Source organism: Anomaloglossus baeobatrachus, chromosome 6 (genome assembly GCF_048569485.1).
Source record: "Anomaloglossus baeobatrachus isolate aAnoBae1 chromosome 6, aAnoBae1.hap1, whole genome shotgun sequence".
Classification (NCBI taxonomy): Eukaryota; Metazoa; Chordata; class Amphibia; order Anura; family Aromobatidae; genus Anomaloglossus; species Anomaloglossus baeobatrachus.
The window spans coordinates 226,252,340-226,269,959 of NC_134358.1; the positions used below are offsets into that span (position 1 = coordinate 226,252,340).

General features: G+C 40.0%; 1 protein-coding gene across 2 annotated transcripts in view; it reads right to left on the bottom strand.

Annotated features, from left to right (window-relative positions):
- Positions 1-1,394: 1,394 nt before the first annotated feature.
- The window catches only part of RNF144B (ring finger protein 144B), an 85,185-nt gene continuing 68,959 nt past the window's right edge, over positions 1,395-17,620 (bottom strand). For both annotated transcript variants that reach the window (XM_075316437.1, XM_075316438.1), the window contains exons 7-8: positions 11,906-11,995; positions 1,395-3,685 (exon numbers count right to left, since the gene is read on the bottom strand). In XM_075316437.1, coding sequence (XP_075172552.1) covers positions 3,542-3,685; positions 11,906-11,995 — 234 coding nt within the window. In that variant the 3' untranslated portion in view covers positions 1,395-3,541. The remainder of the gene's footprint in view (positions 3,686-11,905; positions 11,996-17,620) is intronic.

The window sequence follows — 17,620 nt, forward strand, 5'->3', positions numbered from 1 at the left end:
TCCAGTGATCAGCTGCTGCCTTTGATTGGCGGGCAGCTGATCATTGCAGTAGCTGTATACAAAGCTCGGTGCTGCGCAGTGCCCGGAAATCTGTCCTCTGATATAAAGAGCTGACTGCGCAGCCCCAGCACAGGCAGCGATCAGCAAGGGGGCCACAGGCCGGAATGTATGGGAGCATGCGGTGGAAGGTGGGCGAGGACTTCACGCACGGTACCCACCTAGCAGGGCGGCAACAAACGTCGGCTGTGATGCCAGTCACCAAACTCCTGCCCCTGTCAATGTAACGTCACAGGAAGAAACAAAATCACGGCAGGAGCGATCACATGACCGCTCTGAGCCAGGGGATAGGGGATGACAGCAGGGCATGTAGGTAGTCACTATCTACTTACCTGACCCAATATAGCCAAATAATGAAATGACAAAAAAAGGCAAAATAAGCCAGATAACCCCTTTAATTTGCAACAAGGACAAAAGCAGGACTCACCGGTGAAGACAGACCTCTATTCTAGCCTATATTACAAGCTCACTGTACTATGTTTGTCTTTGAAAGCGGTGGCATTAGGTCAATGGAACACCTGTAGTTGGACATTTGGCTCATAGCCCAATGTTGTACTAACACCTTCCAATGGTTTGTGTGTACTCCATTAGATGCCTTAGGCTTGTTATGCAATGTACAATTTCATTTTTTGTATGGAGTAATCAAGCAACCAGTTGTATGGACTTTTCTCCAAAGAGTCTCAGGAGCTGTTTTTCCAACACAACAATGCTGAGCTGCATGATGCTTGTGTTAGTGTGTGCAGCCTACGTTGTCCAAACATGCTACCATGGTCTGCAAAGTGCCTCCAGTTTTTCACATCTGGGATGTCATTGGTCAGCAATTACAAAGGGAGCTGACAGCAGCGGATCTTGATAATGTGCATTTAGTGTGGAAGAATATTCCTCAAACAACCAATAACCTCTGTGATGGCATACAAAGGCATATAAATAAGTATTTCTACGTGGGGTGTCCATTTGCAAAACTAAATAACTCAAGATCATTTATCGATCCTTTCATTTTCTTAATTGCAGAACTTTTCCTTCTTGGTGTTGCAGTTTCAAAGTTGAGCCGTGTATTTTTTTTCATATGTGAAAATCACTGATAAAAGCTGACATAAATATGGAACACTGATGAAAATCAGATAAACACTGATGGGACTTGATTTTTTTGCGCACCAGAAAATCAAGATCACCTGAATCAGACCTTGGGCTTCTTTAATTAGGGATCATTAAACTAATTTCCATTGTAATTACGTTAATTGCAAATCCAAATATAATTTAAACCAAAATATACTTTAGTTTCCAAATCTGGACAGAATTTATTTAAAATTTCATAAAATTAAAAAAAAAAGTCTTAATGGCAAAAAAAAAGTACAAGGAATATTTTGCATACATAAATTCACAAAAATATACAGTAATATTTCTCCACCAGTGCATATTATAAAATATTATTCTATATGTAACATATTTAACACAAATATTTTCTTAGAAATTATTTTTTTTTATTAAATTACTCAGGTATACTGTGCAGTGAAAAACCTCTGAACCTACTGCACATTTTTGCACCATAAGTCAAATTTTAAAATGAAAAGAACACCAAACAAAAATGGTTACAAATAACTAATTACAGATAAAAACCCAATCCCTTTGACAGTGCTGTACTAGATTTCATTACCCTCTCTGAAATAAAAATTGTGAAATTGAAATTGTTCTACAAAAACGAAGTATATCTCCCATAAAGTCATTGCAATTACACACATTTTGTTATTCATATGATTATTTCTTTTGTGTGTATTAGAACAATACAAAAAAAAAGGAAAGTTTAACATCATTTCACACAAAATCCCCAAAATGAGCAAGACAAAATTGTTGGCACTTTTTCAAAATTGTGGCTTAACAACTTTATTTCAAGTGTGTGATGCTCGTTCAAACTCACCTGTGGCAAGTAAGAGGTTTGGGCAATATGAAAGTCACACCTGAAACCCAATAAATAGGGGAGAAGTTGACTCAATCTGTGCATTGTGTGTGTTTGTGCCACACTAAGCAAGGAGAACAGAAAAAGGAGAAGAGAACAACATTGAGAACATGATTTTTCAACATTGTTGAAAAATATCAGATATCTCAAGAATACAAGTCCATCTCCAAAGATCTTCATTTTCCTTTGTCTACGGTGTGCAACATAATCAAGAAGTTTACAACCCATGGCAATGCAGCTAATCTTCTTGGATGTGGACTGCATAGAAAAAATTGTTGAAAGTTTGCAAAGCAGGGTAGCCCAGATGATGGCTAAGTCACCATTATCAAATTTCAAAGAAATTCAAGCTGTCCTGCAGGTTCGCAGTGCATCAGTGTCAGCGTGAACTAACCGTCAACATCTGAATTAAATGAAACACTATGGTAGGAGATCAAGGCATACCCCAGTGTTAACACAGGCACATAAAAAAAACTAGACCGCAAAATGCCAAAATGTATGCGAGTAAGCCAAAATCGTTCTGGGAAAGCGTATTGTGGACAGATGAGACCAAGGTAGACCTTTTTGGTAAAGCACATCATTCTACGGTTTACAAAAAAATGGAATGATGTCTACAAAGAAAAGAACATAATACCTACAGTCAAATAAGGTGGAAGTTCAACAATGTTTTGGGGTTGTTTTGCTGCCTTTGGCAATGGGGCTTTGACTGTGTGCAAAGCACCATGAAATGTGAAGATTACCAAAGGATTTTGGGTTGCAAAGTAGTGCCCAGTGTCAGAAAGCTGAATTTGCATCCTAGAAGACGAAGCCCTCAGAAATGGATGGAAACAAAGTACTAGAGAGTTCTGAAGTGGCAGCAATGAGTCAAGATTTGAAACCCATTGAAGACCTGTGGAGAGAGCATAAAATTGCTGTTGGGAGAAGGTGCCTTCAAACATGAGAGACATGGAGCAGTTTGCAAAAGAAGAGTGGTCCAAAATTCCAGGTGAGAGGTGTAAGAAGCTTGTTAATGGTTATAGGAAATGATGATTGTATTTATTTATTCCAAAGGGTGTGCAACCAAATCTTAAGATAAGAGTGCCAACAATTTTGTCCGGCCCATTTTTGCACTTGTGTGTGAATTTTTAACCAATTTGCCTTTTTTTCTATGATTTTTTTAGTTGTCTCAATACACACAAAAGGAAAGAAATTTGTATAACAATACATCTGTAATTGCAGAATTTTCCGGAAGAAATAATTAATTTTTTGGAACAATTTCAAGGGTGCCAACACTTTTGAGCATGACTGTAAGTATATTAAAGAATAAAAAGAGAAATATAGCATAAAATGTCAATACTCTGTACATTATATAAAATGGTTTTCAAACAAAAAGTACAACATTAAAGTAAAAAGCGAAATAATAATAACAGGTCATTCATTAATATTATTTGATCCCATGTAAGGCTGATTATTTATTCATATCAAGTCCATGAATGGAAAACTCCGAGTGATGGATTAAAGATACCTCAGGAAAAGCTAACAGTTCTATCTGAATTAGGTAGTTGGTGCTGGGGCATGCTTTTTCTTTTTTCCTTTACAGGATTTGCAGACACAGCAGATTATACATGGTGATGCTAAAAGGAGTAAAGGCGACGTCACAATTGCAATGATGCCTAGGCCAACAAGGATACCCACAACCTGCAATATAAAAAAAAAATTACAATTGAGGTTTTGTGGTTCTGCTCACATGAAATGACTTTCCAACACAACTCAGGCAATCTAAAAACAGCATCAGAAATCTATTTATCTAATAAAGAAATGCAAAATAATTCTAGAGGGTTTTTCCACGGTTTATCACACTAATCTTTGAAAATTCCTTAAAAAAAAGTACAGAAGAGCACAACTGAGCACCATGTTTGTCTCACTCAGCACTGTAGAAATCCATAGAAAGACCGTCCCATTATTTGAGCTGTCTCAGCACCCGGACATTTGCTAATCAACAAGACTATGGGGCTGACAAACAGCCAAACAATGTGCTCCTCTATTTCCCACAGTTCCATAGACTGAAAAAAATTGAATTGTGCACCCTTGATCTCTGGACTAAAGAGGAATGGGGAGCTTTGGATAGAAGGAATGGGGAGCATAGGATACCCCTATCTAGTGATTGGGCAGGATCTCCATAGTAACGTTTAAGAAACTAAACATATCAACTATACTGAGGGCAACCCCTCTTCATTTGCATTCTAAATGGGAAAACCTCTTTAACGGCCTCATTTAGTCGCCTGTGTTTTCTCACAAAAAATGGTCTGATTGTCATCACTGTTTCGGGTCAGAGTTTCATCAGTGTTTGTTCACATGATCAGTTTTTACCATCTGTATTTCACCAGTAATTTTTATGTATGAAAAAAATTAAGTTACAAAGCTTCTCCTATCCTGTGCAATGTTAATTGGTCCAAGGTTTTATTTTGACATTTTCTGTGATTATCTATCTCAACAATTTTTTTTTTACATACAGGCGCACATTTAGTAAGACTGAAACTTTATATGCCAGTCTAAACCCCTTCATGACCTATAACGTACTGATACATCATAGGTTGTGTATTTCCCTTAGATACAAGCCCTCATTTCCCTGCCCCTTTTGACTGATCGTGTCAGCTGACATGTGCCTCTAACAGGCATGGATAGATCTGAGATCCAGCCACACCTTTTGAATAGTTATATCCGTCTTTCAATCTCTGACAACAGGGTTTTACTCAAATTGGCGTGGAGCACGCCATTCTGCGCCCCCATCGGTGGCCCCCTGACGTGATTACATAATAAGTGATGGGTTATTATTACAACCGGGAGTCGGCTGATGACCTGTGTCTGTCATGACGTCCATTCATAGGAAGACAGCATTTGTGATGTACAGAGCGGTGATGATGCACTGCTCTGTACTGCACAAGCAATCAGAAGATTGCAATTTCAAGTCCCCTAATAACACTAGTAAAAATAATAAAAAGTGGAAAGACATTTTAAGAAAAATGAGAGAAAAAAAAAAGTTCAAATCACCCCCCTTTTGCCTCATTGTTTTATTTTCAATTAAAAAAAGAAAAATTAACATAATTTGGTATCGCCAACTTCAGAAATGCCCAATCAAAATATAAAATAAATTCATCTGATCGGGCGTAACAAGGGTGTTAAAGTATTTTTTAGAAACGCCAGATTTATGGGTTTTGGGTTGACGCAACATTGTAATAAAATGTAAAAAGAGGCAATCAAAACATCAAATCTACACCAAAATGGTATAATTAAAAATTTCACTTCAGGACGGTAAAAATTCAGGACACAGCCCCAGATCCCAAAAATTGAGAACATTACTGGTCTAGGAAAAACATTGTGGAATTGCACTTTATTTTTAATTTTTTTTTCCTGTTTTCTACTACAATATGTGGAATAATGGATGGTATTATTCAAAAGTACACATCCAGCGAAAAAACAAGCTCTCATATGGATATATTGATGGAAAAATAAAAAAAAAATAAAAAAGTTATAACTCTTGGAAGAAGGGGAGGAAAAAACAAAAACAAACAACGGCGGGTGGGGAAGGGGGTAATTACAGACGTGCAGAAATAAACTGTCAAATTCATTAAAATGAAAGAACACTAAAAAGCAAAGGTGCAAAATAGGCTCTTATTTGGTATAAACAGAATAAAAGAGAAAGAGCTATGCTTACTTTTTCAAGTTGTGTGACACACAACAAAACATGTGCTTAATAATGGAGTAGCTATTGCAGATACACGAGTGCACAAGACAGTGCAGAAAAAAAGACAGAAGACGTGTTCACTCCGAGCTGCTGCTGAACGCTTTCCAAAGGAAGATCCAGGACAGTGGAGTGGGTTTTTGTTCAACGTGTTTCAAACTACAGGCTTCTTCTTCAGGGAGGTAACCACAATACTGCCACAGCTTATATAGGTTATGGCAATTGAAGAAAACAAAGGAGCCAAACATGCATGTGACATGTCAAAGTTCATAATAGTAAATTGTTTACACATACAGTATGTAAAAATAAATTTATAATGTATTTCTGAACAAATCTTATTAAGAAATATGTGTGTCTTAAGAGGTTTTATAATGAATTGAAAAAAAAAAAAAAAAAAGGAAACAGCCAAGTGCCATATGAGGGAAATGGGATAACTAGTGATTTTTTGGGATTTAATAAGGAGTGGATATGTTTGGGTGCTATGTGGAACCTGATGAATTCTGTGTGCAGCGTGTGAGGAGTTGTAGAGGAGCTGTCATCAATGAGAAAGTGGAGCTGGGAGCGCGGTGAAGCGAGACATGAGCATGTTAACTACTAAAAGATCTACTATATTAGCCTGTGTTTGTGCGTGTGAGATCTGCGGGAGCAGTGAAAGAGTTACATTATAGTGGAGAAAGCAGTGTATGACGTTGGCCATTGGAACTGAGCCACTTTCACTCTGGTAGCTCAGTTCACACGGCCAGGTTATATTTTGTTCATACAACACATCGCCATTTCCTTTCTCCCCTCCTTTCAATTCATTGCAAAACAGCACAAGACACGTATGATTCTTAAGATTTATTCAAACAGACATGTGTAAACAATTTACTATGATGAACTTTGACATATCAAGATATCAAGAGTTTTTATGGCTTTTTTGTTTTTTTATGGAACTCCCAAGCCCTTTATAAGCTTCCTGTATGTAGCTATGAGCATTGTGATTCCCTTTCTGAAGACCTAGAACATGTTGAATAAAAAACACTTACCTCCACTTGTGTGTCCTGGATTTTGCTTTGGAAAGTCTTCAGCAGCAGTGTGGCGTGAACAAGACATCTGTCATTTTTCTAAATTCATTAACAAGCACACTCCACTTAGAGAATTTGTCAATTTTTTTACAGTGGGTGCACCTCGCCAGAAATGCTAGTCCAGTCAGACTGCAGTAACGTTGCAAATTTTAATTTGTTTTCAGACGGGCATCTTCATGCTTCAGCTCCTCCCCAGCCCTATCTATTTTGGTGGAGGTGCCCGAAACGTATTTGAAAACTCTAATTTTCAAAAAAAAAATTGGCAACTTCACATTGTGTAAACAATTTTATGAATGTACATTTAAGGGTACTTTACCCGCTGCGACATCGCTAGCAATCGCTAGCGATGTCGATGGCGATATAACCCGCCCCCGTCGTATGTGCCGCCCCCGTCGTATGTGCGACATTTGGTGATCGCTGCCGTAGCGAACATTATCGCTACGGCAGCGTCACACGCACATACTTTGTCAGCGACGTCGCTGTGACCGCCGAACAATCCCTCCCTCAAGGGGGAGGTGCGTTCGGAGTCATAGCGACGTCACTAAGCGGCCGGCCAAAAGAAGCGGAGGGGCGGAGATGAGCCGGACATAACATCCCGCCCACCTCCTTTCTTCCTCATTGCCGGTGGACGCAGGTAAGGAGATGTTCGTCGTTCCTGCGGTGTCACACATAGTGATGTGTGATGCCGCATGAACGACGAACAACATCGTACCTGTGGCAGCAACGATATTAGGGAAAGGAGCGACGTATCAACGATCACCGTTTTTTAACAATTTTGCGATTGTTGATCGTCGCTCCTTGTGTGTCACACGCTGCGATGTCGCTACCGGCGCCGGATGTGCGTCACTTACGACGTGACCCCGACGATATATCGGTAGCGATGTCGCAGCGTGTAAAGCACCCTTAAGTCTCACCCAAGCCACTGAGAGAAAACTAACACGCAGTGCATGTGGTTGATGCACAAAGGAGCAAGTCTAGAATTTGCTGTGAATTTTTAGCATCTTCTGCCTGGTCTAGTTTTAAACTGACTAAATTAAAAACAGTAATAATAAATCTGACCAGATATGTGAATCCAACCAACCTTAGAACATAACCGTACTCAATGTTTATGGGGGGGGGGGGGGGAAATTATATACACCGTATTTTTCGGACCATAAGACGCACTTTTTTTTCCCCCAAATGTTGAGGGAAAGTCGGGGGTGCGTCTTATGGTCTGACTATAGGGCTGCGGCCGGGAACGAGGGTGCTGCGGTGGAGCGGGTCATCGGGGGCACGAGCAGGCAGCAGCAGCGCCTGCCGTGACCACGTGGGCCTGCTCATTACATATGCACGCCCATCCTCCCGCCCATCTCTCAGCGCTGAAGCCGGCACTGACAGGTGGGCGGGAGGATGAGCGGGGACGCGCGCATAGTAAAGAGCCGGTCCGTATGATCACCCCTGGCAACTACATGTGCGGCTGTATTCACTGCTCCCCGCGCGTCATCATCAGCGCGGGGTGCAGTGAATCAGTATACTCAACCGTCCCCGTGTGTGGAGCCGTCCCCCTGCTGCACGCGATGTCTTCCTGTCTGTGCCGGTCAGCTGATCTGTGCTGATCAGCTGATCGGCACAGACAGGAAGACATCGCGTGCTGCAGGGGAACGGCTCCACACACACAGGTCATTGCCGCTGAGAGGAAGATGATCGGTGCTGGAGGGAGTGAGGAAAAGGTGAGTATAAACGTTTATTTTTTTTCTCTGTGCTATATACCAGGATGGTAGATGTGAGCACGATGGGGGCATATAGCAGGATGGGAGTATATGAGCAGGATGGATGGGGGGTATATAAACAGGATGGGGGTATATGAGCAGGATGGATGGGGGGTATATGAACAGGATGGGGGTATATGAACAGGATGGGGGTATATGAGCAGGATGGATGGGGGGTATATGAACAGGATGGGGGTATATGAACAGGATGGGGGTATATGAACAGGATGGGAGTATATGAACAGGATGGATGGGGGGTATATGAACAGGATGGGGGTATATGAACAGGATGGGGGTATATGAACAGGATGGGAGTATATGAGCACGATGGGGGCATATAGCAGGATGGGGGAATATGAGCAGGATGGGGGTATATGAGCAGGATGGGAGTATATGAACAGGATGGGAGTATATGAACAGGATGGGAGTATATGAACAGGATGGGGTATATGAACAGGATGGGAGTATATGAGCACGATGGGGGCATATAGCAGGATGGGGGAATATGAGCAGGATGGATGGGGGGTATATGAACAGGATGGGGGTATATGAACAGGATGGGGGTATATGAACAGGATGGGGGTATATGAACAGGATGGGGTATATGAACAGGATGGGGGTATATGAACAGGATGGGGGTATATGAACAGGATGGGGGTATATGAACAGGATGGGAGTATATGAGCACGATGGGGGCATATAGCAGGATGGGGGAATATGAGCAGGATGGATGGGGGGTATATGAACAGGATGGGGGTATATGAACAGGATGGGGGTATATGAACAGGATGGGGGTATATGAACAGGATGGGAGTATATGAACAGGATGGATGGGGGTATATGAACAGGATGGGGGTATATGAGCAGGATGGGGGTATATGAGCAGGATGGGAGTATATGAGCAGGATGGGAGTATATGAGCAGGATGGGAGTATATGAGCAGGATGGGAGAATATGAGCAGGATGGATGGGGGAAATATCAATAGGATGGATGGGGGGTATATCAATAGGATGGGGGTATATGAACAGGATGAGGGAATATGAGCAGGATGCTGGTATATGAGCAGGATGGGGGTTTATAGCAGGATCATATACAAGGCAGGAGGATCATTACCAGGATGGGGTACCTTAGTAGAGAATTTGGGGACATTACCCCCATAACAGTGTCAGCAGCAGATCCTCGCCCCATAACAGTGTGTCATGACCAAATTTTTTGCTTAAAATTTTATTTTCCTATTTTCCTCCTCTAAAACCAGGGTGCGTCTTATAGTCCGGTGCATCTTATAGTCCAAAAAATACGGTATATAATATTTATTTATTTATTCCATTATACTTCTTGTGTACACATACTTTGGATCAGAAATGCAGGTTAAGGTAACTATTTACTTCAGCAATAATTTCTTTACAGCATTTTAAATCAGTACGAGACGAGTGCTGCCAAGTAAAATAAGATCATCAATTGCACCTCATGACAATAGAGTTTTCCCTTTTATGTTGCGGTCACCGTGTTTTGTTTTTTTCTTGAAGCGATTTTTTTTTTTTTGCAGCTTTCTGTTTGTATATTGCTTGTGATTGATTGCTCTCAGTGAGAAACAAAATTATAATCTTGTAGTTCTGATACCTTTTAATGGCTAACTAAAATAAAATGAATGATGCTACAGAGCAAGCTTTAGAAACTTCTCAGGTCTCTTCATCAGGCATAGTTCTCTCTACCATACCTGATGAAGAGACCTGAGAAGTTTCTAAAGCTTGCTCTGTAACATCATTTATTTCATTTTAGTTAGCCATTAAAAGGTATCACAACTACAAGATTATAATTTTGTTTCTCTCACTGAGAGCAATCAATCATTTTCCAACTGGCTATCACGGTACCAAAAAGTTTTCCTTTTAACTATATTGCTTGTGAAACAGATTCCAAGAAGTAACGTGCACTTTATGTTCCACCACATTTTTCAAAACCTGAAGAGAAAAAAAATGAGCTCAAAACACAACATATGAACGGCCAAGACGTATTATAACCAAAATTAATAGGAAGAGTCTATCAACAATTTTTTCCACTCCTTTTAGAAAAGACTTATTTCAAAAAACTGTTGCTCATGTTCGCTAAACGGCAAATTAATTGTAAAGAATACATGTTTTAAAGGCCACTACAGAAAGGTTTTTTATGACTTTTTTTTTTTTCATTCTACTCTAGACCTGAACATTTTCTCGAAGGCAACAACAAGGCCTAAAACATTAATTTATATATGTATGTATTTTGAAAAATGTGGTGGAAAATAAAGTGCACGTTACTTCTTGGAATCTGTTTCACAAGAAATATAGTTAAAAAGGAAAAAGTTTTGGTACTGTGATAGCCAGTTGGAAAATGATTGATTGCTCTCAGTGAGAGAAACAAAAATATAATCTTGTAGTTCTGATACCTTTTAATGGCTAACTAAAATTAAATAAATGATGTTACAAAGCAAGCTTTAGACACTTCTCAGGTCTCTTCATCAGGCATGGTAGAGAGAACTATGCCTGATGAAGAGACCTGAGAAATCTTGTAAGCTTGCTCTGTAACATCATTTATTTTATTTTAGTTAGCCATTAAAAGGTATCAGAACTACAAGATTATAATTTTGTTTCTCTCACTGAGCGCAATCAATCACAAGCAATATACAAACAGAAAGCTGCAAAAAAAAACCATAAAAAACCACGGTCACCGCAACATAAAAGGTGAAACTCTACTGTCATGAGGTGCAATTCATGATCTTATTTAACTTGGCAGCACTCGTCTGGTGCTGATTAAAGTGCTGTAAAGAAATTATTGCTGAAGTAAATAGTCTCCTTAACCTGCATTTCTGATCCAAAGTATGTGCACACAAGAAGTATAATGGAACTTTTTAAGGACAGGGGCAGACAGTGATTTATTCTCTCATCCAATCATTGTCTGCATAGCGTGACATGATTCTCTCAAATAAGAGAAATTGAGCATACTGTGAGCAAAATTACTCCATCTCACCATTCAGTGAGTTTGCCAGAAATCAGATCGCACTCACATGTCATCCAAGTGCAGTGCGATGATTTCCGCACACTCATTTACTTGCTTGGCCAAGTACAATCTGAATATCAGATGAAACTTGGACATGCGGCGATATTTTCCTAGGATAGCTACTGTCAGAGGAAGGAAATAATTAGACATGTTCTCGGCCTCATAGTCTAACATTGGTCTGAGTGCAAGCCAATATTTTGTCAGATTGCACTTAAACCAAAAATACGACCATCCTCTCCTGCCCTTATATTAATACAGTTATTTATTTTTGGTTGAAGTCAATCTGAGATTTTGACGACTGTGGCGATACGTGCACAATTCTGAACAATCTACCTGTGTTCTGTTCCACATAACTGATGCTCTTGAATGTCCAAGTTTGTTCCTACAAGGACCTTTGTCATAATGTCGTAGAAAAATATCATTCTGAAAAAGAAATAAATAATATGTCTCATAAGATACAAAGCTGTAATAAAGGGTGATTGTTCTAGTTGAGCAACAAATGGGAACAGTCCTTATTTTACACAATATCATCTTTGTGGTCAAAAGTAGCTAAATTCAAGCAAGCGTCACAGCTCCTGTACGGAATTCTTAAGGGCAGTATTGGCTCCAAACTTTTCCTACCAATAGATATGGCACCGATTGATCAAAACATTTACATTTAAAAATGTACAAGTTTTCGCATTTTTAAGTTAGCCAAACAGCTCTGCCCATTTATTTAAAAGCATATGGGACTTGCTGGATCGGCATATCTGAGTACAGCTGGCAAATTCATCATAATTTAACCCATAAAAGTGGTATAAATGTACCTCTGGACTGGAGAATATATTTTCACTAGCAAACAACAGCTGAAAAATGTGCCAAATTCAAGAAGAGGCACACGGCTCTCAACGAATTTGGGAGATCCTATTACAGCGGATCTGTTTTGTAAACCAGTCTGAAATAATTGGGGTCTACACAGTATATCACAATAGTCAGTACACCCCTGACATTTTTTTGTTAAACTTTTATTATATCTTTTCATAGGACAACACTGAAGATATCAAATACCCAAGATATCAAATACCCAAGCACTCAAAGGAAAAGGAGAGAAATTGTTTCGATGCAAGTGTTTTATTGACAAACTACAAAAATGTGAACCCTGACAGTAGCAACACCAACGTTTCGGTTATGACACCTTTATCAAGGTTGTTGCTTAATGCAAGGAAGCTATGTCGCACGGGTATCCTTAGACAACCGTCAGTGAGGTTCAATGGAGAGCATCACATTTTGCAGTGAAAAATGTCAGTGTGATGGTGGTAAGCTGTAAGAGAGCAGAGGTGTGAGGAAAAGGACGACAATTGCTATTTGCTATTTTGATTTGTTTACCCTATAGCATCTAGTCTAGAGTAGTTGAGCCAGACTATCTAAACACTGAAGATATGACATTTTAATACAATGTAAAGTAGTCAGTGTACAACTTGTTTAACAGTGTAAATTTTGTGCGTCCTCTACATAACACAACACACAGCCGTCAATATTTAAACCGCTGGCAACAAAAGTACACCCCTGATTGAAAATGGCCAAATTACACCTAAAGTACAATATTTTGTGTGGCCGAAATGATTTTCAAAACACTGCCTTAACTCTCTTGAGTTCACTAGAGCCTCTGTAATCCTCTTTCATCCTCCATGATGACATCACTGAACTGGTGGATGTTAGAGACTTTGCAATCCTCCACCTTCCATTTCAAGATGCCCCACAGATGCTCAATAGGGTTTAGGTCTGGAGACATGCTTGGCCAGTCAAGCACCTTTACCCTCAGTTTCTTTATTAAGGCAGTGGTTGTTTTGGAAGTGTGTTTGGGGTCATTATGTAAGAATACTGCCCTGCAGCCCAGTTTCCGAATGGAGGGGATCATGCCCTGCATTAGTATTTCACAGTAAATGTTGGTAGTCATGGTTCTCACAATGAACTGTAGCTCACCACCTGGCAGCATTTATAAAGCCCCAAACCATGACACTCCCACCACCATGCTTTGACTTTAGGCAAGACACACTTGTCTTTGTACTCTCACCTGGTTTTGCTACATATGCTTAACAGCATCTGAACCAAATAAGTTTATCTTGCTCTCATCAGACCACAGAAAATGGTTCCAGAAATCCATGTCCTTAGTCTGCTCGTCTTCAGCAAAATGTTTGCTGGCTTTCTTGTGCACCATCTTTAGAAGAGGTTTCCTTCTAGGACAACAGCCATACAGACCAACTTGATGCAGTGTACGACGTATGGTCTGAGCACTGACAGGCTGACCCACCATCCATTTAACCTCTGTAGCAATGCTGGCATCACTTATACATCTACTTTGAAAAGACATCCAAACTATCGGCATTTGAAAAGACATCCACACTATCGGCACAGACAGACATTCTCCTGTGTTAATAGTGAGACCGAGAGGTCATATAACCACAAGTATGCAATTTGCACACACTCAACCACATTCCAACTAGACTATGCAGCCTCACTCAATTCACTTGTACATTTGTCACATGAGCGATAGGTCTCGCCACTGACACTGACGACTTCTCACAGCGTGCACTATAAGCAATGTGAGGATTCACAAGTCTACAGTCGCCTGAACGAACATCCCTTTAAGATATTCTATTTCCTAGATCCCTTAAAGTCTGTAATTCCTTAATTGCAATCACTTCCTGGCAAAGATCAATTCTAAGCCAATGTATTTCTCAAATGAAAAAAAAGAAAGAACTTTGAACTCAGCCCTCCATTTTAAGTATATGTTGTACAGTGGTATTGGCCAATAACTGAGGCAAAGCTGCTAGAAGTGCTCAAAACGTGAATAAATTATTTGACCCCAAACAGATGGGTTTTGCAAAGTAAAGAATGCAAATTGAATACATCCAGACTTATCTAAACAGCCAATCATGAGAGGTCTAACACAATCTCACTGCCGCAAGCCGCATATGCAAATATATGTATATATAGAAATAAACTGCTTAGGCCAGAGTCACACTTGCGAGTGACTCAGCGAGTCTCGCATCGGCATCACCCGGCATGGCAGGAGCGGGTCGGCTGTATGTATTTCTATACAGCGGAGATGCTCCTGTCCGGAGAGTGTGCAGCCATGCCAGGTGACGCCGATGCAAGACTTGCCGAGTCACTCGCAAGGGTGACTCTGGCCTTAGTAGGACTATATGATGTTCATTATGTTACTGCGGCTTCTGAACATGTGCTGCAGAGAGACTGGAGAATATTGTGCTTGCTCTGTGAATGGGGGATACAATAGCAGCTAGTCTCCTGAACAAGACAACTGTATATTAGAGATAGAGCTTATGGATTGCCGTAAAAAGTTAAAAAATTTTCACATACACAATAAATCTCATCCAGAAAAGTCAACAAAACTACAGGTATGCCTTACATGGTGCCAGCAATAACTGTACTTTTACCAAATTTCCTCTTTGCTGTGGAACACATGATTTGCCATATTCAGCAAAGTCTGTACCACTAATTTTGTTATCACCATGTTTTGAGATATACAGTTGAAACCAGAAGTTTACATACATCTAAAAAGACACATCTGCATGTTTTTCTCACTATCTGACATGAAATCAGAATAATCCTTTCCTGTTTTAGGTAATTAGGAACCAAAATTATTTATATTTGCCAAATGCCAAAATAATGAGCGAAAGAGAGAATGTTTTACGGCATTTTTATTACTTTCTGCAAGGTCAGAAGTTTACATACATTTCATTAGTATTTTTTTAACCATTGCCCTTAAACTATATGAGTTGGGTCAAATGTTTTGGATATCCTTCCACAAGCTTTTCACAATAGTTGGTAGGAATTTTGTCCCATTCCTCCTGAAAGAACTGGTGTAACTGAGTCATGTTTGTAGGTCGCCTTGCTCGCACCTGCCTTTTCAGGTTTTCTCATACATTTTCAATAGGCTTGAGAGATCAGCGCTTTGTGATGGCCACTTTAAAACATTAACTTTGTTATCTTATGCCATTTTGTAACCAGTTTAGCGGTATGCTTCGGGTCATTGTCCATTTAGAAGACCCATGCTCTAAGTTCCTGGCTGCTGATACCTTGAGATGTTGCTTCAGTATTGCCACATAATCTTCTTTTCTCATGATGCCATCTATTTTGTGAAGTGCAACAGTCCCTCCTGCAACAACGTAACCCCACAACATGATGTTGCCACCCACGTTTCACAGTTGGGATGGTGTTCTTAGGCTTCAAAGCATCTCTCTTTCATCCAAATGTAACTATGATCATAATGGCCAAACAGTTAAATCTTAATTTCGTCAGACCACAAGACATCTCCAAAAATTAAGGTCTGTGTTATGGTGTGCATTTACAAACATTAAACTGGCTTTGTTTGTTTTGGAGTAATGGCGTCTTCCTGGCAAAGTGGCCTTTCAGCCCATGTTGATACAGTTCTCGTTTCACTGTGGGTAATGACACAATCTTACCAGCTTACGCCAGCATCTTCACAAGATCGTTTGCTTTTGGGTTGATATGCACGTCTGTTCAAAGCACGTTCATTTCTGCTACACAGAACCTATCTCTGTGCTGAGCGGTATAATGGCTGGACATTCCCATCTTGTTTGTATTTGCATATAATTATTTGTACAGATGAATAAGCCACATTCAGGTATCTGGTAATTGCACCCAATGATGAACCAGACTTATGCAAGTCCAAAATTCTCTTCCTGAGAACTGATTTTTCTTTACTTATCCATGATGCTACACAAAGAAACAGGGTCTTTGAGGTGTGCATTAAAATACATCCACTAGTGTGTCTCTAACTCAGATGTTGCCAATAAACCATAATAATAAATCAGAAGCTTCCAAAGACATGACATCATATGGACTGTCCCATATTGTTTAAAGGCATAGTACTCTTACTGTATGTAAACTTTTGACTTTGCAGAAAGTAATAAAAATGCCTTAAAAGCATTCTCTCGCTCTCAATATTCTGGCATTTGGCAAATATTAATTTTGGTAATTCTATTGACCTAAAGCAGGAAAGGTTTATTCTGACTTCATGTCAGATAGTGAGAAAAACATGCATATGTGTCTTTTTAGATAGTGTATGTAAACCTCTGGTTTCATCTGTATCTATACACACACACACACACACACACACCCCTCTCTCAATATATTATACACACACCTTCAACTTGTAACTTCCCGGTAGGCCCTTTTACGTGTGGTTTTACTTCACTTTTTTTGTGTTTGTTTTTGTGTTACTAGCCTTTATTTCTCCTTTGCTTGCTGATACTGTACCAATCAATTACACATTACCAACTTAGGCTATGTGCGCACTAGAGCAAAATACCCGCGGATTTACCCGCGGATTTGCCGCGGAAATTTCTTGAGAAATGTCTGCAATCTTTGTGCAGACATTTCCCATGAAATTCTATGAGAAAAAAAAAAAGCTGTGCGCACTGGTGCGGATTTTTCTCAAGAAAGTTTCTTGAGAAAAGTTTCTCGAGAAAGTTTCTTGAGAAAATGAACATGTCCATTAAATCCGCAGGTATCCCGCGGATTTCTGCAGTACAGACTGCAAAAATCCGCAGGGAACCACCCGCGGGAAAATCGCGGGAAAATCGCGGCAAATCCGCGGTAAATCCGCGGCTAATCCGCGGCAAATCCGCATGCGGTTTTGCCGCGGATTTTTTCCGGAGGTCAGCAAATCTTTCACTCCCAGAAGTTTCTCGAGAAGATTTTCTCGAGAAACTTCACATCTCTAGTGCGCACATAGCCTTAGACTTCTAATGTCCATTGTACTTTGCCAGTCTTTGTATTTTAGTTTCTATGGAACAGCCTATTAGCATCTTGTATACTTCCCGATTTTTGAGAAGTGATATTTTCAGACTACAGTACGGGTCAGGGACTATACCAAAGTAACTAAGTGCAGTGGCGAGTTGATTGTCTGAGTTTTTCTAGTTTTATGGGAAGGTGGGGGGAGCGAGCCTTACTATAAAAGTATACCAGGATCAGCTATATTTGTTTCAATTAGGTAAAACTTCATTTTTTGTGTCTTAAATT